The 25,769-nt window shown below is 38.7% G+C and overlaps 1 protein-coding gene across 1 annotated transcript; it reads right to left on the bottom strand.

The window, feature by feature from the left end:
- Window positions 1-1,494: 1,494 nt before the first annotated feature.
- npr3 (natriuretic peptide receptor 3) lies at window positions 1,495-23,885 on the bottom strand. Its single transcript, XM_059338247.1, has 8 exons — window positions 22,573-23,885; window positions 9,740-9,862; window positions 8,867-9,042; window positions 8,364-8,499; window positions 5,926-6,020; window positions 5,701-5,818; window positions 5,522-5,606; window positions 1,495-2,950 (listed from the first exon to the last, which is right to left on the bottom strand). Exons 1-8 carry the CDS (start codon window positions 23,231-23,233, stop codon window positions 2,839-2,841), a joined length of 1,506 nt encoding a protein of 501 aa, XP_059194230.1. The 5' UTR covers window positions 23,234-23,885; the 3' UTR covers window positions 1,495-2,838.
- Between the last annotated feature and the right edge of the window lie 1,884 nt (window positions 23,886-25,769).

Genomic DNA, 25,769 nt, shown 5'->3' with positions numbered 1-25,769 from the left:
AGTGATTGCCCCCATATATAGAGAATTGGGGGTTGTGGCCAGTGGATTTTTAGGGGGAGATAGCAGGTCAACAGTAGTTATCACCTAGAGGCGGTGCAAACCAGCCCTGGGGGGCTTTGATGTTCAACTGAACTGTCCAGGGTCTGTTTGTGAGGAAGTCTAAAATCCAGGTACAGTGTGAAGTATTGTGTATTGTGCCTAGTAGTCAATTTCAGAGAGCTAAACTGTCAACCCACTTCCACAGGGATGACTTAATTAAATGTTGAGAAATTCTGACGTAGGTTGATGTAATTTTTCAAGATGTGTGAGGGCTGAGTGGAGAGCAGTAGCAGTGGAGATGGCATATTTTGGTTCTCTATGCGGGTCCAGGCTGGCTATGATGAACCACGACAACCAGCTTCTCAAAGTACTTCACCAAAAGGGGGAGTCAGTGTCACAGGGCAGTCGAATACATCATCAGACATTGAAGACTTTTTGGTGGCTGTCTTGAAACAGGTGGGAACATACTGCTGTGACAGTGATATGTTAAAAATGGCAGTAATTATATCAACTGGCTGGTTGGCACCGTTCTTAGTACACAGTGAGGGATGTTATCAGGCCCAGCAGATGCTGTGGATACTGACAGTGACCTGTCCTCTGGAGGCTGAGTAGACTTGGCAGCTGACCCTTTGTTGAGGAGAACCAAGTAAGCATAAAAGATATTAAACCCACCTGTCAACCTGGCCTCACTGATGATGGACTCTTTTGTAGCAATTGGTATTCTGGTTCGCCTGACTTTGGTGTTGTTACTCTTCTGATACCAGCTTTCGATTTAAGCTAGCTATAATGTATGTTTGCATATCATCTGACCCACAGGTGATCACCACATCACCAACACATTTTCTGATAAATAATGTCACTGAAACCAGAATGGTTTGGTTCTCATGGGGTCACCTCTAAAACATTTACTTAAATGATATTTACATAATTATTTAAATTCTTCACAGACTAAATGAAATTATTTTTGAGTAAATTGACTTACATTTCTGTAGAATAAAACAATTATCAAAATATATATATAAAACCAAAACCAAATGCCCAAATTGACACATGTATTATAGAAATCAAACACTCTTTACACTAATATTATCACTGGCAATATTAGAGAAAGATACCACAAACTCATTGTTGTGTACAACTGAAGTGTGAAATTTAAGATATGATGGAGAAATCATGATGAAACCAAATAGGATTAAGTTTAATAAAATCACTATAATTTCAATATTGAGAGACATATTTTAAAATAGTGATGTTAAATAACATAAAATAATTTAAATACATTAAGTTCACTGTTAAGTCACTATACCTTACCAGATACAAAAAGTTATCATAGTAATATTATACAGAGCTTTGAATAAAGCAAGTGAATGTGGTGCTCCCCAATAAATTGTTTTTGAAACTGAATACAATAAAACTCTCAAAATATTTCCCAGCAGGCTGGGTAGACTATTAATCAAGTTCACTGTCTTTATTTTACGTCTATAAAACCCTTTTTTAGAATATCCTGCATGAATAATGCAACCCAGATGAAAGAGAGAGAATTAGCTAAAAAACTAAAGGTCTCTAATGCAGAGTGAAATACTTTGTTCACACAGTCACTGTTTATGGAAAGCATCTCATACTGCCTTTATGGACACAGAAATATAATTATCTATCATTACTATCACAAATAATTAGGATTGTAATCCCACTTTCTGATGAGGAATACTTTACTATAGCTTGGAACATATATCTTTGGTAAATGTTGATAAAAAACATTTAATAATGTTAAAGTAAGTTATAATCCATTATTAAAACTCAGAAATCACTACAAATAACTACTAAAACTCGATCCTTCGGACAGGTCAGTTTATAAAAACTGACAGGACCAAAGGCTAGTGCTATGAAAATAAAACCCAAGTTGTAATAAATTGTATTTTTCCTTTAATTGATTGACAATCACCTGTTAAACCAAAATGACCACAACCCAATTCAAACTGTTCTTACTACTGGCTTTTTATTGACCTATAAGTTAACCATTAATAAAGCATATTTCGTAAAGTATACCTTATCAGAAAGTAGTACCACAATGACTTATGCAGGTAACAATTATTTATTATTCATTAGACAAACTTAAAAGAAAATACTGTAAATGAGCCATTCTAATGGTGTGGAAGCGATGTACTCAAGATGATACATGACCCAGTGTTTCTCATTTTAAGAACAATGTGTTCAGTTAGGAATGAGGAATTAGATTTTTATGAGGGCTGCTGGATCTCAGCAATGTTAAGGTGAACTGAAAACTTAACAATATCAGTAGCTTAATATCAGTAGCTTATAGCCTAGAGATACAGTTCTAGCCTATATCCCTTTTTAGTCGGTTAGCTCGAGCTGTATCATTCTCAACGTTTTACTCTGCCATTATTGTTCAGCAATCTTAAACATGAGGCCTCTATTTGTCCCATCAACCTGAGATGCAAAAGTAGACCTCACCCACACCACTTGTGCATGCAAACTAAGTGACCAGTACACCATCTGTTCTATATCATTCACAGTCATTCACAGAAACCTTAAAAAATAGCATGGCCAAAGCTTTCTATACACCAGTACAATCATATACCTTTTGTGTGGAGGACAATCCAAGTAAGTGGTGCTTTGTGACTGTTATTACTGTCCTGAGTTACAATAAGTCAAAACATTATGGGATAAAAACACAAAATGTCTCACTTTTAACAGCATGGCTTCACTGACAACCATTGCAAAGTCTTTGGTCACATTCAGATGTGTGATTCTCTGTGAATCGACTACTGCCGCTGGTGATTATGCTGCTGAGAAGTTTGATCTGATGGAGTCCTCTCGTAACTGACGGTGCTTCCCCGTGTCGCACTCTTCACTATTTGTGCGACGTTCAATGGTAATCCTGTAGTTTTTTCTGCAGAGAAATTAATTGCGTTGAAAACGTTTTTCTTTCATCCTGTTCTTTTTTTCTGTTGTTTACACTCAATTGCTTTCAGTTATCATAAAACCGTACTTAAGAAAGTAAGCAAGAAGATTCTTATACTTGTGTTATAAATAAAACATTTTGCATAGTGACTCTCACTTTCAGCTTTAACCTTTAAAAATACATGCAGTGTACTTACATAAACAAGCTTTTTTCCATGCTATACACAAATATATTTAACAAAAATTTGGGTGTGCTCACTTTTAATTAAAATGTAATTAAACCTGTAATAATAACAACCTGTAATTAAGACCAAATTGTAAAATCACATTATTCAAGCTATTCATTTTTTTACAGTCAAAAATCATATCAAAGTCATTTTTAAATTAATTTCCTAGTTAAAGGCATACAATTAAGGTGGCCCTATAAGGTAAAACACAACAATGGTTACAATATTTTTAACCCTAGTTCTATTTGATTAGGCAAAGTCCTCTCTAAGACTCTATGGGTAATGCTTCTATCACTACCATGCATTTTCCCACTGAAATTTGCATAAACATAGCCAGCAAATCAGGACGTGCCTAATCAAATACGCATGGAAGCCACAGTATGTAAGGCAGCATTCACTGACACTGCACTGCATAGGATAGAGGCCTGTGCTAATAGGCACATAACTAGGGTTATAATATTGTTTACTAAATAAAGACTCAGACACAGTGATCCTTACTGACTAAAGGTCAGTTGACGCAGCCTTCCCACGACTTTATAACCTGGGCTGTTGCATTCAACAAGTAGCCAACCCCAGCAGCATGCAGTTGAACTGGGTAATGCCATGGCTTAACCTTGAGGGAATTAAAGCCAAGACATAGGCCCCCTGCACACCATATTTCCTGGATCAATTAGGAGCAGCCAAACATGTAGGTGTATCATGTCCAAAGGAGAGCCACTATATGAATGACATGCCAGCTGAGAGGAGCTCAGGCTTGAAGGGATCATTCTCCAAGGCCTCGAGCACCAATGGCAGATTCCTTTGTGGGGAGTCGGCATGCATCGTGGGGTGTTATTTCCTGACACCCTGGAAGAACAGCTTTACAAGAGGGTGATCAAAGATCGGTCGGTCACCAAAACCCACGTGGCAGGAAGAGATGACTGCTGCATACATCTGAATGGTAGCAGCCATCAATCCACCAAACATTGCAAAAAGGAGGGAATAGAACCAACTGCATATGATAGAGGGTTTATCCTCCATTTTCCCACCAGCAGTGGAACCCCAACCACTTTAACAGGCAACTCTTGCTGCCTGGTTAGTCTGTACTACCTGTGCACACAGTTCAGCCCACTCAGACTGTCCCTCTCAACAGCCACACCTGGAGAGGTTGGCCCAGAATAGACAACAAGACTATTGTTCCTGCCTCCTGAAACAGAGTCCCCAGAACTGAGGTATCGCCCAGGACTCGGCCACCATCAATTAAGTAATTTCTGCCTTCCATGGAACAGAGCGGAAACCTGGGGTTACTACATTGATCGACAAGTGCTCTTTTCTGTGCTCTTTTCTCTCCAACAGGGAGGGAGAGAAAGGAGTGGTATTAGGTGATACCAGTCTTGTTGAGTGTGATGTGAATGTTGCATGGGTTGGCAGACACATCCACTTCTGCCTTCCTGAACTGGGTCTATATCGGTTCATAAACTTAGAGTGAAGTCTCCAGTCGTATGGTAGGGGTCCACCTCTAAACATGAGGTGAGCCCCCCTCTTCTCTTGACCTTGAACATGGAGAGCCTTCAATGAGAACAAGTGCCTGAGGTCCACAACCACAGCCTCCCCACCATCTTTAACAAAACAGAGGAGAACAACTCCACCCTGCCTGTTGATGTAGGCCCACCGTGGTCCAGTCGTCGGTCCTTACCATCACATGTTCCCCTGTTTTAGGGGCCTGAATGTTGGAGGACTGTATGAGGTTGATGTGTCAGACCTCCATCATCCCCCTGTCAGGGACAGTGGCCCAGTGGTGTTCCCTTTAACAGTTGTCCTGTAAAGAGGGGGGATGTTGACCAATGCATGTTGAGAACAACCCTCATTATGACATCTCCGTGCAACCCTTCACCCTGAGGAAATCACCAGACCTGCAGCTGTCATTTTCAGTGGCTGGTGGCATTATGCCTTGACTTACTACAATGTCTAGACGAGGTGGCGAAATAAAAACCAGCTGGGCTAGGTGGACTGTAAAAAACATGAAAAACACAGCCAACCTTCACAAAACACAACTTTAAAAGAGCAAAATAAGACCCATTACGCTTCAGTGTTCAGTGATGAGAAGTCACTGTCCAATACATATCTATGTTTTTTTCTGGAGTCTCACCAAATGCCAAACCGTTTTCCCTTTTGTTGTTGTGTTTTCTTTTGTTATTCTATTTTTCAGGGCCACTATACAAAAGAGTCTCAAAGTCTTTGAATGAGAGGGCAGGTGGACATGATTATTAATTGATGTTTGAGTAAACTTGACACTATTTGAATGCAACAATATCACTATACGGTACATGAGCGGATAAATACCACATTGTTACCTGAAAAAGTAGAATGCTATAAGCATTGCAGTTCCCAGAACAGCTCCCACTATCACTCCAGTCAAAGCTGATACTCCTAGTCCACCTGTTTAGAAACACAGTTTTTAAAAACATACTCCAATCATACTAAAGATAACAGACAAATTCCAAGTCAATTTTCATTGAGTGTGTTCATTTACATGATTTGTCTGGTATCTCTGGTTGTGCTCTATGTCTTTCCCTCAGTGTAAAATGGTCCGTGTTGAAGGCTGGCAGCAGCTGAAAAGTTCCATTTTCTCCAAAGTAGTTGGCCACCACCTGTAAGATAGTATACAATATTATCAGCCAGTTGAATTCCCACAAGCACATTTACCATCTTCTACCTGTTAGGGAGGATGTCACAATGATGACATTTTGCTTCTTACCTCATAGGTTCCTGCCTCAACATTCGTCATGGCCATCAAAGAAAAATCTCCATTTCTGTCACCATTGACATCCATAGATACCTGGCCCGCAATTCCTGTCCACCACCATGAAAACAATGAGAATATTGCTTAGCTATACCTTAAAAAAGTATAAGAAAAAATGTTCATGTCACTATAAAAGATTTGATACTTAATAGTAGTCTCAAGTAACGGCCAGGGGTGTGGTCGCCCCAAACAATAACAACCAGACAAGACAAAAAACTAGACAGAATTAACTTCAGGTGTCCTTCACATAATCTACATTTCCATCCCTTTAATTAAAAAAATTCAGCAATATTATCACACTATGGGTTTTTTTCTGGATTACTCATCTACAGTGTTACTGTCCGATTTCAATCACTGTGGATTTATGTGTGTTAATGTCCCAGACAAACTAATTTTGTAGCATCATACAAAGGCCACAAGATGGCAATAGCTACATTTGAAGTACGATATGTGAACCGTGCAAATCACTGAATTAGTAGATTAGATTGTCCAGCCAATCTCCACTCCCATGACTTCCAGTGGGGTCACTTCTCACATGTGTCATGCCTTCACAGCATGACACACACACCTTGGCGCTTCTACGACAATAGCTCTGGTGGTCGTCTATGGAGCAGGATACCATGTTTTCCGACTGCATGGCTCCAAGAAGCCACTATCAGCCTGAATATTAATTAGTGATGTTCATAGCATAGACAAGAACATGTACATAGATTGAATGCAGTCTATGAGAACGATCTGTTGTTTGTAAGCTACTGCATGTATTCGGCTTCTCTGTCTGATAAAAGTCCAAAATCCAGTTAAACAAACAAAAAAAAAAACTTTCTATACAATGTCATGCTGTTGATCCAAAAATCAGCTGCTTGAAAGAAACCCTGGCATTTCCCAACGTGCCCTGAAGTTTTGCAGGCGGAGAGCAACTGCAGTGCATGGCTGCCACCGCTTGATCTTGTGAGGTTATAATTGCTTTAGTTTGCATGATGTCAAACCAACTTGTGATTAAGTTGCACAGAAATATAGCCTGCATGCATTCTGCAGTGGTCACGGTAATTAATTCTGTGCAGGTTTGGCTCATCTTTGACAAGCTTTCTGGCTGTGTCCACAACCATGTCCTCATTCACTTATGAATCAGTACCGATCAGTACCCAATAAACATGTCTCTTTCTTTATCAGTGCAGTGCAAATCTGTGGTTGACAAATTGAATGAAATGTTGCCTAAAGGTTTAAAAAAGGGGGAAGACTTCATTTTGCTTGTATTTTGTCTACTTGCAGGTTTTGTTTTGTTGCAATGTAGTATAAGCTGTCACCGTCAATGCAATGTGAGTTATTAATAGGGATGTGCAAAATCATACAAGAGCCAGTTCGGTTAACACAGATTCAAACAAACTAGTTCATTAATTAATTTCTTGCACATAGACTGTGTATGAAGATGGATGGCATGACGGAGCCCCAAAAATGCCAAAAGGAAAACATGCTAACTCCACACAGAAGAGCTGCATTTATACCTGCAACCCTCTTGCTGTGAGGTGAGAGTGCAAACCTGCATCCGTAGCCCAGTTTAAGGATATAGGTCCAACTATACAATGCTAAAACAATGGTTTCTGTCATTTTAGGTTGTTCTCATTACACTGACACATGTTCAAGTGTTGATTTTTCTGATGAGTTTGGTTTTAATAAGTTATTTTGTGCTATGAATGGGATGTGACTCAGTTGGTAGAGTGGACACACACTGATTGGAAAGTCGGTGGTTCGATCCCTGCCTACACGTCAAAGTACTCTTGGGCAAGATACTGAATGAATTCCCAATGGGGGCACTTGGCACAGTTTAGGATAGCCTCTGCCACCAGTATGAATGTGAGTGTGACAGGGTGAATGAGCGCAGTCTGTAGTGTAAAGCACTTTGAGTGGTCGCAAAGCGACTAGAAAAGCGCTATATAAGTGCAGGTCCATTTCTCATGTTACATCATGACCGACAGCTGTGACTGAGTGGAGATTGGTTGGGTAGGTGTATGGGCGGATCTTGACACCACGGCTCCATCACCCAATCAGTCCTGTGCAGGTTTTGATGCTCCATTAGATGGGATATTTTCATTACATTTTTCTACAGTGGGAGGAAGTGGAGCCTCATCATATCTTAAGATACAGTCTGTGGACCCCTGGGTACAATCTGCATAAAAATGTGAGATTTTTTATACATTGGAATCTGTACTGATTTGCTCCAAAATCTTGAAACAGCAAATCTGCTACTTGTAGTAATTAGATAGTATTTAATAGTATTAAACTGGATATTTGAGGTAAGTCTACGTATATTTTTGCATTCTGATTCATATGTTGATTCTTACCACACCACAGAAATATAATCATAGTCATCATTGACTCAGAGAAGTGTGTTTTACCTTCAAAGGTTCTATTCCACATGCGTGAAGTGATCTCTGTTCCGTTCTTCTTACTGTATCCATTTTTCATGGCTTCATGTAAGGCAATGGCATACAGCAACATGGAATCATGGAATCCCTCAACAAACATGTTGACCTGAAATGCAGCATATTGTCTGACTGAAATTACACTGCATGATGCACAACACTAACAATGTCTTAATTTTACATTTTAACAATGTATGCTTTGGGGTTCATTTTGCGTTTCTGTCAATAAGACATGGCAATAGTGGGGTAATAGTGTGAGGTAATTGCCTAGAAGGCTATTAGCATATCTGGGTAAGACATGTATGGTTTGGCAACAAGGCAAAACTATTTGGTAACCTGCTAACATTTGTTATAATAGTTCAAAAACCCAAAGTATGCAAATAAATATTCAATTATCAGCATCTGCAAAGTCATTATACAGTACATCATTCAGTAATACATTAGAGAGATTCCATAAAATAAACAGACATACGTACACTTTCGCAGTCTTTGCAGTCATGAAACCCAGCTTTTTCGATGGACTTTTTCATTTCCAGGGAGAAATTTTCAAACTCTGGCTTGATTGTCCTGAGCAATGTCACAGTGTTCAGAGAAGCGTAGGCTTGCCTTGCATCATTATCATATATATCTCCTCTCTTCCATGAGCCATTTCCTAGAATTTAAATTATAAGTAACAGAACACAGAACATTAATGTCGAACATTATTAATCAATCAAAATAAATTATTGAAATACTGATCCCAAAAGCTAGCTACAGTCCGTTTTCTACAAAAGGGGCTTTTAGGTGAAAACCACAGCATTTTTAGAAAAAAAGAGAAAAAGTAATACACACAATGGTAAAATAGAAACCATAACATTTCCCAAAAGCTGAGGCAGCTGTTTTAACAAAACAAACTCTGAACCCTCCTCAGACTTCCAGTCATTGCAAATCTGTGACACACAAATTATATTAAGTGCCATGTTCATTGCCGCTGCATCAAGTCAAGTGTCCTTTATGTGAGGACACCCACAATAAAAGTGAATAGGCATGTGACAAGTCAATTTTCAGGGGATGACCTCAATGCCAAACCTGATTCAGAGCAGGGCTCCTAGGCTAAAGTCAGAATTATCCTACTTTCCCAGGATTGTGCCAGTGTGAAAGCTCTCTCAGCCCCAGGCTCACTAAAAAGCCTGACAGTCATTATTAAAATCTCATTTCCTTGATCATTTCACTGTCACTGTAGATAAGTAGAAAGCTTCTTCATACATAAAGACTGCAGAAAAGGTAAAAAAAAAAATATATATATATATTTTTATCAGTACTTTAGTTTGTAAAACACAAGTTTAAAAGTAATGCGATGTTAACTTTACCATAGGAAGATGCATTGAAGAGTTCAACATTGAAGAACATATAATTGCCATTGGTCAGCCGTCGTCTGTGTGCAGCCAGCATGATCTCTCGTATTTTGTCTGCTCCCATGCACATGATCACCACTGCAGGGAAATGACACAGTGACAAGCACAGTTATAGTCAGTGATCAAATTTAGCATAAATACTATAAAATACAAACCACACTAAACCATTTCTGACATCTGAGGTTATGCAATTCATTCCTTAATTCCTAATATTATAATTCCAGATCAAACTGGTTTAATAATGAAGAGACAATTAGCTGAACATAAGGGAACTTGAAGGGACCTTATACACATACTATGATTATGATTGACTATGATTTTTTTTAAATGTTTGATTCTGTTCTCACTTGGCATTTATAAGTATCAGCAATGTATCCCAAAATATTTCACTTGCATCTTGTGCTTTACTTTTTTTTTTTTCAGCTCAGTTTGAAATTTTCACTTTTTTTCAATTTTCAATTTTTGTCAAAATTGAGAAAGTTCGAAATGTATTTTCTAATCTGATTGATGGCAAAATGCCACAACATGTCGGCCTTTTTGGGAACAAGACCAAGAGAAGAGCTTAAATTAAACTGATGCAATGTTGATGTGTTACGTAGGACTCCAGCCTGCTTTTGTGAACAACAAGTTATTCATTAATCTTTATTTTGTTCCCTTGGCATAATCATTGCTTGTATTGTGGGGCTTGGGTGATTTTATTTATGTGGGAGAACGTTCACTGAATAAAGTGACCAGAATGTGACATTAAATGGTGTGTAATTTGTGCTGCTAAATAAAGCAAAATGCAGTTATTTTTGCATTAAGATATGCAGTACGTCGCTTGAGTGGCAACAGTAAACCCTTTACTGTACCTCTCCTCCCACTGGGCTTGGCGCGTCACCATCATACGAAAGAACCTGACAGACTGTACACAGGAGGTGTTTTCATCATGCTCTTTTTGCTTCTGTGGAACACATATGCCTTTTAATCTAGCCATCTACACAGACTTCATAATGGCTAGTGTTCCACTCAAAGACCCGTTTGCAGCTTTGTGATAAAGAACTGAAGCTCATGCTGCTTAGCTGCTGGTGTGCTGATTTTCACATTGTGCACCAGCCAAAATTAGTTGATGTCAACTAATTATTATGGGTTAACCTGGGTTAACATTATGTTAGCTGGCAATAATTACTTTAAAACTGTCATCAAGTTAAATTCGAGGAAAAAAAATAAAATGCAAATTCTTTAAAGCTAAATGTTTTCCCTTTCTCGTGCTGTGTTGGCCAAAAAGAAGAAACACTTATTTTCTACGCGAAACTGCTTCATTCAGTGTTTTTATTGTTTTTAATCACCTCAGGCCTCATGTATAACAGACCGCACAGCTTTCATACTGAAACATGATGTACTCACAAAACTAGAAAGATACGTAAACAAAGACACGTCCACATGTATCAACCTGTACTCATGCCAGGTTTTGTGCACCTCTCCTTGATACATTCCAATAACTGTGAAATTGAGTGTACATGCACTCAATATCCAATTTTTGCAGTAAGCCGTAGTAAGTAAGTAAGTTAGTAAGTAAGTAAGTAAGTAAACGTAATTGCTTGTTTCAGCGAGCAGCCATTGAATGGGCTAAACACATGTAATATATCAGGCCATTCAATGGGGTGTTGATAATCTACCAGCCTACCAGCAGTTGGAACAGGCCCCTACTTGCCCATACTTGGGCTGGGGCTGATAACCACTGATAACGCCCATTCAATCTTCTGATAACATTCAAAACGGGTGCTCCTGTGCATCATTCACATCTCTATGTCACTAATTGACACAGATTGATTAATTAATTGACACAGGATTAAGGTATGTTATATGTGGGAAATAAGTTGCATTTTTATTAACCATAATAAAAATAATTTCACATCCTTAGAGCGGGTAATAGAGGGTGGAATTCAGCATTTTGCACCAGTGTTAGGCAGCTAACAAGGAAAAATGATGCCAGTTGGATTTAATTTTTAATTTAGTTTAATTGCAATTTTAAATATTTTTTTAAAATAGAGCATAAAAGACAATAATAAGACGAGAGTTTGCGGTCGGACCGCACATTCTTACAACTGTTCAATTCCATTTTCATACCTGTGCTGGGCACAAGACAAATCTTTATGCACATACACAGCGTTGATACATGAAAGCAATATTAACAGTATAATCAGCTAGCATGATGTTAGCCTTTTTTCCGCAATTAATTGTGTGTATTTTGGTTGTATGAATTTGCAGGCTAATGAATAAGCAAAAAGGCTAATGCTAAATTAATCTCAGCTGTGTGCATGACTTTTAAGAATCCCCTTTCCATTGTTGTGTGAGCTCCCCCTGATGCTTTTCTCATGTGTTGATTAGTTGGTGAAGAAGTTTTCTTAATTTGCCTGTGTTGTGTTCTCAGGGTCACCATAGACAGACCACAGGGTGTAATGAATAAAATGAAGTATCTCCTACAGCTCACATTAATGGCTTGTGGCTTAATGGCAGACAACAACAGGGAGGTGAGCACCCAACCCTCCATAGTCCAAATTCTCCCTTTATTTAGCCATGTGCTTTCCAACGATCTCAGGCCGAGTGAACAGGGATATACTGCCAATTGTGTTACCATTGATGAAAATCCAGCAGTGCAGAAGCTATTCTCATTTAGAGCTCCATTTGTTTTAAACTAAACCTGATCATTGAACATAATGTAGTGAGCCTAGGGTTTGCCAAAAATATCAAATGTAAAAAATAATTTCAGTAGCTTGATATAAACTTTTCCTTTGGTGTCCCAGTGATTAAAAATAAATTAATCAACAAACAAGTAGCTACACAAACAAGGGTTGCAATTGAAAACACAGTAACCCCAGCGTCCCTGTTAATAAGGAAGATTCAGAGTCTTGCTGGAACATTCCTCACAACTCTGTCACTTAAACACACCTCCTGAAATATCCCTTGAGTCAGTGGGACAAACTTCACCTCAGTCCTGCCAGCACTATAGCACCCTTTAATTACACTGGGCTCTACACACACTACTGGCCCTGTGTATGCTCTGCAAGCCATTCCATGGGGCAGCGCTTGCAGCCAGCAATATTTCAAAACTTCTGGATTTTCCTTTTTGCTAGGGCACTGATGCTAGTTACAAATTAACTCAGGAATGGGGCAGCACATGGTACACTTACTGAGTGCCCACAGTGTATTTCAAGTGCCTTGTGTTGGCCGTAAACTTCTAAAGCTAGATCATATACAAATAGGGGCTGTTGTGCAGATTTGTAATGCTATAACTCAAAAAACAAGGATTCATGTTGTTGGATCTCTCTGTCAGAGAGGTAAACAGCATAAAGAAAAGAGAGTAAGGAAGCAAACTCATTCTAAAATGAGTTTGTGTTAGTAGGATGGAACAAAACTTGACCTGCATAAATACTGTTGATTACCAAACTGACTGCTGATGTTATTTAACATACTGTCCTTTGCCATTTCAGGCGGAACCTTTGGACATTTGTGGTTGTACAGTAGAAGCGAGTCATTGCCTTACAACTATGTTGGAGTCCAAAGGGGAGTTCTTTCCAAACACAAAGACTTCATACAGACTCAGGATGGGAGTGCATGTCTCAGGAGAATTAGCATCAGAAATGGACCAATCGCGAGAGAGATGCTTCATTTTCAGTGTTCTGTGTTTGTTACATGTTGTAATACTGTGCAGCTAATGGTACAGAAATCTAGAGCAAATTGAGGAGGGGATTTTTACAAGCAAAGAATGAGGTGCTGGTAATATGACTTAAAGACAATGTGAAGGAACAGCCAGCTAATGTACCATGCTTTTTCTTCAATTATTACACAGCATGATTTACCATCAGTAGATAATAATGATTGAAAAATCCACTACTCAATAAATATCAAAGTACCTGCTATTATTTTACTGTTTGCCTCATCAGGGCAGTTTTACAGAATAAGAGAAATCCTAAACTTATCTGAAATAATTATCTTTGCTTATCTATCTGTCTGCTCAAGGGCCCCTCATGCTTGCAGTGATTCACTATTTTTGCTAAACTTGTTTTATTGATTGTTTTATATCGTCATTGACTGCTGAAGCATGAAGCCAACTTCTTTGTATAAAATGAATGTAAATAAAATGCTTTAATTGTATGGCTCTTCTACACTTTCCAAATGTTATTGGACCAAATTAATCAAATTCTCATGGTGGAACAAGTAATTTTGCTGGGGTTGTGACGTTGAAAAAAAAAGATCCGTCGATTTAGACACATCTCATCCCAATGTAAGTCAATGGGAAAAAGTCTTCTTGGGTAATTACACTGTTTGGCCACTATGAAATTGCCTTCAAAGTCTGGTGATCTCATCTGTTGCAGTTTGTGTGCTTTTCATTTTGGTACCCTGCGAGACTGACCACAGGATTAGGGTTTTTTTCCAATTCTTCACCCAAGACTTACCAGTGTAGACAACACTGCCAATTAGGGATGGAAATAATTCATAGATGATCATTAATGATGGAATTTTTAATCATCCTTTATATTTTTTTATTTTATCTATGACTGTGTATCAATACTCACTGAACTGAAACACAACTGAGCGCTCAGTTCAGTTGAGAACAGCCGTACGTCAATAAGCCAATGAGCTGAGAATTAAGTTGGATAATGCTGCAGTTTGCAAACTGACAGTTGCAAAAACAATTATAGAACCCAGAGAAATACAAGAGTATTAATTAAAGCAAAACTAGCTTACTGTATGAAAACTTGCTAGCAGGTTTAATTTGATCCAAAACCTATTTAAACACAAACAAAATACATTTATATAATATAATTAAATATGCAAGATTACTGTGAAAACTAACCTCATGCCTTCAGGGGCTAAAACATAAAAGATTGAACTACTTGAAGTTATCTTAACAGTTTAATCTCAGTTGATTTAGATTTATGATTGACAGGATCAAGTAACTTTTCATCCTTTCAAAATAAAAGCATTCGTTATCAAAACATGATTTTGCATAGAACTGTATATACATCTTATTTTGCCCATGAATGCATGCAGCAATTAATGGATTAAATGATCCATAATGTTATAGATAATCGAGTTGGCAGGTTTCTTCCAAACGCCCATCCCTACTGCCAATACTTTCAGGCCTCAACCATAGCCAAAATAACCATTACTGCTGCTTTGTAGCTATATAGGAAGTCCCAGATACGTCAGAAAAACACTGTCAAATCTGCCTTAATAATATTATCTGGAGGGACACACAGCTCAGTGAATTTAACCTTCTTCTCCAGGAACTGTGTCTGAATGACGTCAGTTTGGCACCACTAAATGAATATGAACAGAAAATAAACAGATTTTACTGTGATTTACTTGCAATAAATGGATTAAAAGGGATGCCAAAAAAACAGCATGAAGCTGATGTGTAAAATATCTGCATTGATTTTTGTCAGGTCTGTCTGCAAGATGACAAATAAACTTTCTTGTTTTCTGAGAGGACTTTGGACCAATCAGAGCTATGCTCTGCAGGAGATCCTCAATGCCTGGCTGAGATCTGTATTCTACTGAGTTACCTTTTCTGCTTCCAAAATGGGGTCATTGAGCTTGAGATGGTGGTCATTATGAACCTATAAGACCATTAATCAGTATAGTCTCTGAAAGTAGAATTTATTATTAATTTTGAGTCCGAACTCCCACTCGTGTTTGGATACAAACCAAATAGATGATGACTGCCTTTTTTGTCTGCCCAGGTGTCCATGGTAAGAATATTGAGCTTGGTTGAGATTCAGTGACTGTAGAGACTGTAGAATTGTATTGATTTTCATAGTCACCAAACCGTTCAGTGCCCTGGTGGACAGGTGCATCTGCATCTGTTAGATGCTTTACAATCTATACAGCATATGACAACCTCTTTCTTTGGACCCTCAATTCAAATAAGGAAAATCTCCCACCAAAACCCCTTTAATAGGGGAAAACAACCATAAATACAGCAGTGTTCAATGATCAATAATTGTTTCCAGTCCTACGTCTGTCCAGTCTAACTGAAACTGATTCTGCTCTATCACATCATGTTCAGCCACACGTCTACCTTTAATGCAATTACAAACCAACAGCCTCAGGCACTACTTTTAGCAGACTGGTTGGACAGAAGATGACGATGTACCAACAGCCGCCTTTGGTAAACTGTGCCATTCGTCAAGGATAATAGAGAGGAACACACAGTGCTGAGGATGTTTATTGTAAAGAAAGGAGAGCTTTTCAATCACAGTTCCTAGGGAATATGAGTTTATGATAACCTTGTACTGTCCAAGAGTAATTACTAAGATTATATACACATACAAGGGTCAAGAAACATGACCAGACAGCCTAAAAGCAAATTAACAGTTTGTCAGGGTTATCTAAATAATTTAATTTTGAGGTTTAAAAAACTAGAATTCAGCACACCTAAATTGTTGGTTCTAAAAAATAAAAAACTGTAAATGTACGGCAATTGTATAGTGCTTTTCTAGTCTTTGTGACCTCTCGAAGCGCTTTACCCTACAGACAATGCTCATTCACACACTGGTGGCTGAGGCTACCCTAAACAGTGCCACCTGTCACCATCAGGAATTCATTAATCTCGGAGCAACTTGGGGTTCAGTATCTTCCCCAAGGATACTTCGGCATGGTCAACATGGTCAGGGATCAAACCACCGGCAACTGAGCCACAGCGTGTACACAACCATAGTAAGTACAATGGTAAATAGGTCAAAGTTAAAAAAGGACACGAGTCTATAGGCCCTTTCGTAGTGCCGTTTCTTGCTGCAACATTTATGGGGAAAATTTTCCGCCTCCAGAAGTAGTCACAGAGGTGGAAAATTGGTGGGACTGTTGGAAACAGGACCACTATGAATGGGCCATGTCGGCAAGGCGGAATATATGACGTTGCACGTTTAACATCTAACACACTCCTCACTTGGTCCGACAGCCATCGAATCATGTTCAGCAGCATGCACAACAACTGCGGCCGCCGTCGGTAACTGTGCACAGCGTCCGCCGATTATTGTAAACAAACCAGCATGCTAACTGTGCACAAAGTGTCCGGTGCTTGTTGTAAACAAACAGAGGTCGCTAACTGGTCACATACTGCTGCAGCACATACACACTGTACTGCTACAGAGCTAATGGCAGCCTATTAGCACTGCTGCTGCTCTGTTGCACATCACTCTCATCTCCTTCCACCTCGTTCCGCGACGCCGATGAATGGAAACGAATATCACGCCTTTGCTGGATCACTATGAATGCCCTAAGGCGAAAAGCCGGCACAGATCTTTATATATAGCAGAACATTTGCAGGACTGCACTAAGAAAGGGCCTTATAAAAGACAATGAATCTTAAAAAAAGACTATCTAGCAGTTGTCTTATTGTCACTATTATTGCCGAAACAGAAGAATGAAATCATCTGAAGCATAGACTCGGAACCACACATAGACCTGACTTAGTACTGATAGCGGATTCTGTTTTGGATCTAGTTCCAGACTGATCAAATATCTGAGGCTAAAAGATCTCCCATTGAATGATTTTAGGTGTAAAATACTCACTGAACATCATTGCCTCATTATTTGACAGACGTCACTGGCAACAGGTGAAATCAGTTGCAGATCATTAAAATGAATGTCATAAATGTGATTGGTTAACATGCAATCTCAAAGCCAACATCTGTAAAGAAAGCTGACATTACTTCACAGTCAGGAGAAGATAATGCAATTTAACAACATGACTAAGTAGAGTTGGCATCTCGTCGTACAATTTGTGAAATTTTAGGAAAAATGTGCTTATTGGCTTCCTGGCGGGGAGTTCCATGAGAAGATTCATGGCACTGTCATATATATCTGCTAAATACATCTACAGTCTGCTTAGCTTAGCACTGGAAAAAGGAAGAAACTAGAGGTACGTACCATCAACTTTGAAGATTGTGAATTGACTCATGTTGATTATTTAAACAAGTATAAAAACACATTGCCATAAGGCAGCCTCTCTGGGCCAAATGAATAAACATACATTGTTAGATTATTATAATGAAGTGCTGCTTCTACCTGCTGCAATGTGTGTATGTGTGTGTGTGTGTGTGTGTGTGTGTGTGTGTGTGTGAGTGAGTGAGTGAGTGAGAGAGAGAGAGAGAGAGAGAGAGAGAGAGAGAGAGAGAGAACATTTTCAACAAGTTGGCATGCAGTTTGTAAAATAAGCTTGTGCTTATACCTGCCAAGTTTTGTGTGTTTGCAAAGAGCAACTTGAAGTATATTAAGCAGACATCTCCTTATCCTAAAGTACATATCATGGTGACAAGAAAAAGAAACACATCTTGTTTTCTTCTTTTGTGAGGTGATTTGTGGTCCTTTGGCATTACTGGCAGTCATGATGTAAAATGAATAATGAACACACACACACACACACACACACACACACACACACACAAGTTGCTGAAGTTAAAGTGCTCTTAGTGTTTTTGGCCCCTGTTCTTTAGAGAGCATGAGTCGGCCACTGATCCCTCATATAATAATTACAAATGGCATCACAGTAATATCTGGATAATAATTACTTGTGCTAGTTTTGGGTGTATTATATTGTAGTTTTTTTCTACTGCAGCCCTGCTAAGTTAAAGCTTGATTTTTCCAGTATAAATTCAATAAAACAGTTAACACGATTATTAATTATTAATAAGGAAAACAGGCAGATTGGGATCATACTTGTCCCTGTAGCAGCCATATCACAGACTGACATCATGAACATAATCTTAATTTTGTAAATATTAATAAATAAATAAAAAGACTGAGGAAGACTGAGATATGGTTGATAGACTTTGTAGGAATCTCCAAGTTAGGGCTGGGCGATATGGCCAAAATCTTCTATTAAGATATTGGTCATTTTATCTCGATGACCATATATATCATGACTACATCATGTTTAATGGTAATTTAATGAATAAATTGTCTATATGGTAACGCTTATATTTGTAAACTCTTGTGTGGAAGAAAAACTACAGAGTATTTTCTCATGTAATTAGGAACTTTATGGCAAATTTAACATTACAGTTTCATACAACTCCATAAACAGAAAACTAGTGTGTCGGCAGAAAAGCAGTGAAGAATAAAGCTGAATGAGTGAATGAAATGCTGCACACTGCTGTTAGAAAACACTTGTGTGCCTTTAAACATTATTCTCTGCAAACATTCTGCAGAGAGGGTGTCCTGAACTGTTTGTACTGTTGTATTCTGGGTAATGGAGTTTAAAGGTTGGAGAAGCTTGAGACTAAAAGGCTGCCAGTTGGAGTCCAGTTGGTTAATCTTGTTGAACTGAGTGGTAATGTAAAGTATGATGTAAAACTACAATCTTCAAATTATAGTGCCTCAAAATATTTTGCGTCAGATTTTCTGAGAAAGCTGAGTTAGTATTTGTTTATTATCATAAATTTAGAGGATGTAATTATGTATCACGGTATCTTAATATATGATTTCATCACAATATAATTAGAATGAAAGATAAAGGAGGATCATATCAAATTACTGACCAGCTCTACTTTTTTTGGTTCATGTATGTGCAGCAGCGCAAAGTGCAAATGGGCTGGCTGAAGCAGAACATAAATTGGAAAGTGATGAAAAAATAAACTGTCGGACAGTTACGTCACTTGTCTAATAACTTTGATGCATGATGACAATAGCTCAACAAGTAAATCAGCTTCTCCAGAGACGTGTGTAGTTGAAAAGGTAGAAATGACGAGAATAATGTCAACTTTTTGTGTTCTGTAAAGTTGGAAAGATATTCACAGATTCATTGTTCCCGTGTCAGTGAGTCATCAGAGGAACATTGTTTTAGAGAAACTGCACGTCTAGCTGAACAGTTAGGTAGACCGCAAGCTACAACCTGATTCTCATCAATGTCAAAAAATGAACAATAACCACAGTATTTAAGGGTGTAGTAGTACTAAAATCCCCCTACACATAAATAAGATATTCTTGGTTGTCGGTTACTACGACTATTGTTTGTGGAAAATCTGCTTTCATGTAATTTATGTGTATTTTTTACACATATATATTAGACGTATTGAGAAAAATCAGGTTGCAGCTTGCAGTCTACTTTACCCAACTGAAAAAGTTGTATTTCGACTTTATTCCCGTCTTTTCAACTTTTCTCTCATGTGCATAATTATTTATTTTTTTCCCTCCTCTCATTTTTTTCTCCTACTTGGCCCCAATCCTCTTCCGTACAATGCTTATCATTTGAAACTAAGAAACTTCTTGACTACTTTAAGAAATCTCCAAAAATAATTATATAGGTTGATAATATGTTTACTATAATATAATATGCTTATGTATGATATTGATTAACTACCTGAAACAAATCAACTCTAAGCCAGTCTACTTCTGAATTAAAAGATGCCAACAAATAAAAAGCTGTATCTAATCCACCACAAACAAACCAAAAAGGTTATGATTGTTACTTTATCTACAAAAATACTGTACCTCCCATTACTCCAAAACTACAGTAGGGGCCTAATCAATGTATCTATAACACATGAATACAAAAACAAATGCACAAACAGAAAAAAATAGTAAAGACTAGAATATTGAGTCAACAAAAATCTGTGATTAATGCTGATTAATTTTGGCAATACGGCACCTAAGTAGTTTTCCCAAAACTGTGATTTTTATGCCTGCTCAAGCCGCCCCTTACTTTGAACTTGGCCTTGATTTTGATTTGAAATGCATACCTGTTATGTTTCATGTCTGTATCTTCCACCGCTGGGATGCAATCATCGTGACAAAATCTGTCCACTGACAGACAAGCAGCCGACAGAGAGACAGAAACATAAAAGCCTGACAAAGAACTCAAAACCGCTTGTGTTGTGGTCCTCGCTATCTAAAGGACCACATTTTGTCATCATGATACACGCACAGTCTCACAAGGTGAAAACAATACAGACACATGCTGTTGCTGCTAGTAACAACACAGCAAAATGGGCAGATTGTGGATGTTTTCTTGTGGGGGCTTTGACAGTACAGACAGTACAAGCAGGCCAAGGACATCGTTTACGAGATCATTTTGGCGAATGCATTAGGCTCATGCACATGTTCACAATTTTGTGTGCGTATAGAATTCCAGGTTTCTGGTCTTGAGTCTTGCGAATGTTTTCTGTTGGTGGTGCACCTACAGGAGATGTAAATGTGACTGCATGCATGACTGATTGTGCAGCAGTCACATCTAATCTAAGAGCCAGTGCACTGAAGGCTGTGTGCCTGATTTCTGTTGGAAAAGCTAAGAAATGCAACAGCATCATCAATATTACATTGTTAAATCATGTTACATATGGATTTGTTGGTGAGCATTTTATACACAGGTGAATCTCCAATATAACATGCTGATGATGGGCCACCTCCCCCTCTAACAGCTCTGTTTTTGCTGTCAAGCTGTATAATCTTTGCTGAAACCCTTCAAACCTCTCAGTTGAGCACCTGCCATGCTGGGAATACTAATTTCTTGCCATCAGGTGCACTTTGTGGCTCTGCAGCATTTAGCATGTATAATATATGCAAATTTATACAACAGCCACTTCTGTGATATGAGGTGATATAATCAGCAGCGGTCCCTTATTACAGTTATTAGTTATGATCTTAACCATTATAACCAGAGGATTGGAGCCAATAAGATGCCTAGCAGTGGTGAAACAGCATTGGCATACACACATGTATGTTCTCATTTGGTTTGATTTTAAGGGAGAAAAGTGCGACCAACAGTCACTGGGCTTTAACAAAGCACAAACACACATGCCCATTACGAGTGTTGACGGATGAGTGGATGCAAAGCTAAAGATTGTTATTCATCAAATATTTATTTAAATTACTAATTAAATCTAAAGCTATAACAAAAGTCCAATTACTATTATTATTACTAATATAGTATATTTCTGTTATAATTTGTTCATTTATTTTGCAATTACTGTTACCACTAATATATTTCATGTTATGTGATATCACTATATTTCAACTTTGCACTATGTTGATTAGATTCTAAATTGTATATGCATGATTGTTAGAGGGAGCCTGAGATCTCAGATGTTCAATGCTTCAACTACTTCTCTGTGGGTGCATGACAATAAAGAACTTAAGACTTGAAACACTGCTAATTTTGTCTGAGTGATAAAAAACAGTTTATTAACTGATTTGTCAAATGACAGATGCAGCATCTATTTTGACAGCAAATTTAAAATATGTTATTTTCAAGCAAGTAAAAATGTATAAAGTTAATCTTAAACTCATATGAGGCAAACCTTAATGTGCATATGGTCATGAGAGTACTATTATAAACCGATCATTTATTAAGGAGGAGTTGCTGTTTTCCTGTCTTACGGGATTCACGGCAATATCTCTGAGCTTTGGACTATTGACTTTACGCAACAATCAATTTCTAAGCGTCATCTTAGCTTTGGAACTGCTTTGGATGAGCTTTTTTTTTATTTTTTAGACCAAACGCTAAAAAAAGAGAATCAGCAGATGAAAGGCTATCATCATTAGTTGCAGTGCCTTTTGGTATCACATTTAAAAGCAGGACAATGTTGGCGTGTGACATACCAGACATGATTATGAACCTGCAGCTAATTGCAGTTATTTAGGGGTTTAGCCAGTTGTTCCATGCTTCAACACGTGGGGAAAAGGTGACGCCGACACTGACTTGTGATGCCAAATAACTTGATTTGACATGTGACTTGGTAAATATTCATATTAATCATGGAATTAATTTGGACGCCAAGGTTGATTATAGAAAACGGCATTACCTTCTGTGTCATGGATATTTTGGAGGATGTCGTCAGTGTCCAAACGATCCTCTTGGGAGACAGCGTACGTTTTAATGTTAAAGTCAACCATCAGATGATAGACTCCCTCCAAAGTGAAGTAACAGTTCCGCTCCTGCTTGTCGTCTTCGTAGACCAGCAGTGCAGTCTTCCAGGTGAAGTGCTCAAACATCGCGGTGAAGGTCTCTGCCATCTTCACGTAGGACGGAGCGATGCGGGTCAGGTGGGCGAACTCGGTGCTCTTGTTGCTGAAGCCGGCGGCCAGGGCACCTGCCGAGATCACCGGGATGTCCCAGTGGGATGCCAGCCTCACCACCGCCGCCGCCTCGTACTCGCACACTGGACCCAGAATCAGATCGGGCTTTTGCCCACAAGACCTGTCCACTAAGGTGAACAGAGCATCATTGAAACAGTCGGAGTTCTCAAACTGGATGTTGAAGTGGAACCCGGAGTACTGTCCTCCGTCTGTCTTCAGCCTCTGCTGTGCGTAAACGATCGCGGGTGCGACTCTTGTTTGTGAAAAAGGGTAGTAATTATTTTGTGGCAAAAATACCAAAACATCTATGTCCTCGGTGATGGTGTTTGTCATAACTGGGTTCAGGACCATCAAAAAGTACACACACAGTGTTTTGAAATATGGCATGATGCGACTTTCCAAGTCCCACTTCAGACAAATAACAGTGTTGGAGAGATGTTCTTCAAATGTTTCTTTCCTCAAGTTGGCTCCACTTGGCAATGCACATACAGCTGCAAACAGAAAGCTCTCCGCCGTGAGTAAATGACTTAATGGTAAATAACTGTATTTGTCTGTTAAAGAATCCAATCTGTCTGACTGTGTGTGTTTTATTCTGCATTGAGAGCTCCTTCGAAGACTCCTGAACCTGCTCTAAATGTTCTCCCTACAGCTGATCGTGCCAGGCTCGGAGATTCTTCCAGCTCAGCCAGCAGCCACCACACACGCTGGCTCCGGCCTGGAGTTTTGAAGCATCTTTTCAGGATTATTCCTGCGTCATCGGAGCGCTGCCCACCTCCTTCTTAAAGCTACACTGCTGCCGAGCTCACAATGAGCCACTTCAACACAGCGCGAGTTAATGGAGTTAATGGGAATTGTGGTTCTGTAAGCCTGAAATAACAAACAAAATACAGAACTTTCCTGTGTGTCTTTCAAAGATGGGCTTATTCGTGATGCACATGTTTCGGGCCGCAGCCAGGGCCACAAACGAAAGTTAATGTGTTCAACCTTAAATAGATGATGCAGCCTATCACAGTTTGGGGTCCTAAAGACAACCTCTGAGGTTATAGTTGTAGCTGATCTGTGTGGGTATTGTGTTGTTCAATAGGCAACTACAGTCAACACTCCGTGCGGCACGCACGCACACACACACACACACTTATTATTATTATTATTATTATTACTATTATTATTATAATTTAATATCTGAAAGGATGATTTTGGCAAAGTTTTAAGCTCAAAGCACAGGACCAAAAAGTGCCTTCTTGGCAGAAAAAGCTGCATGCAAGGTATTTAACATAACCACGGTTAAATGTAGGCCTACACACAAAACAACTGAGGTTCTGCACACCGAAACTCCTGTTGTTTAATGTGCCTTTGAAAATAGACACCAACAAATGCACTGTGACTGAGTAATGTTGGCTCAAAACTATAGTAAATTTTTGGAAGTTACTGTGCCATTTATTTCCAATAAAACTATGTATTTGTGCTAATAGAGAATATGTAGGCAACATATTTTGTTGGTTATTGTCAACAAATCTCAACAACAATGTGTTGACTTGTCTCTCAGTACTTTCTGATTTCCTTACATTATGTCTCTCTCTCTTTTGCTATATAATATTCAGTATTCTAAATTTTATTCATAATAAATTATTTTGTTTCTTGGACCACCCGAATGAGGATGTAAGGAGATCTTAACCAGTCCAGCTAGGATAAAATCACATACAAGAATTGTTGATGCACCTGTTTGATTAAGTCTCATGTTATAGACAAGCTGTGGTTTTCCACTTTGATAAACCCACTTTACCAACCTGCTCAGCAGCAAACAGCCAGCAGACACAGTTAAAGACCAGCTGGTGGACATAGTGGAGCATTAAGCCACTAAAGAGACAGATTTTTTTTTTTCAGGTTGAGAGAAATACAACTCCAAATACTGTTGCTCTGTCTGCTGGATGTGTAAAAAGGTAACTGTTTGCTCACATGTCCGCAATGACAACAGCTGGTTATGCTGCCCCTAAGTGGCCTGGAAAACAATGAAATGGATGGGAGCTCTTTCGAACTGTTTTGTATGTTGTTGTTGGGTAATTTAAAAATAACAATGCATTTCATACTCTCTTTTATTTTTAAGTATAAGATCTAAATATTCCAAAAGGACCACATCTGCTAAGTAGATGTTGTGCACGTATGTCAGAATAGTACTTACAGAGTGACTGATTTCTGTGCAGTTCTACAATAAAAAAAAAATTAAAAAAACTTGAGCTCAAATGCTCTGTTCAAGCAGCAGCCTTGCACTTATTGTGGCTCATTAGCATGTGTCACTAATGACTCACCAACCAAGCCTCTCAGAAGACACATTTTGTTTGCTGGCAAGTGGAGTGGAATTTACTGACGTACATGCCAATGTTTTCCACAGCTCTCATTACACTTAAAATCATTAAATCATTACATGAAAAGGTAAAGTATTATACTGAATGTGAAGCACAATTCTGGGCTATCTTTATCTGAAATGTCCAAATTACACCAATTGGAGATATTCTGCAATTATGGTCATTAAGCTGAACTCAACACCTTGTCATGTAATGACATATTTCAGCTGTAGATTAAGCTCAGTCTGTGGGAACTCAGTCTGATCATTGCTAGAGAATTTTCCAGGATACAAGACGACATCCTGCTGCACAATACCTGCAGGCTCTGCTCTATTTGTGTGTTTCAGACTTTTCAGTGAGGACGTTCATGTTCTTCTGGCCACTCATGTTGTTTTTTCTTTTTCTATTCTGGCATAATGACTATGCCAATTTAATATCCAGTGCAGTTTGCAGGTAGAAATATGGTCAAAATTATTTTGCCATGCCAATAAGAAATGATTATTCCAGTGTGGTGGAAGTCTGTCCTGCACATAGCCTTGACCTCAACCTCATCCACCACCTTTGTGATGACTCTGGAATGC

The sequence above is a fragment of the Centropristis striata genome, chromosome 7 (genome assembly GCF_030273125.1).
Source record: "Centropristis striata isolate RG_2023a ecotype Rhode Island chromosome 7, C.striata_1.0, whole genome shotgun sequence".
NCBI classification, from domain to species: Eukaryota; Metazoa; Chordata; class Actinopteri; order Perciformes; family Serranidae; genus Centropristis; species Centropristis striata.
This window is presented reverse-complemented; position numbering and strand designations above follow the sequence as displayed.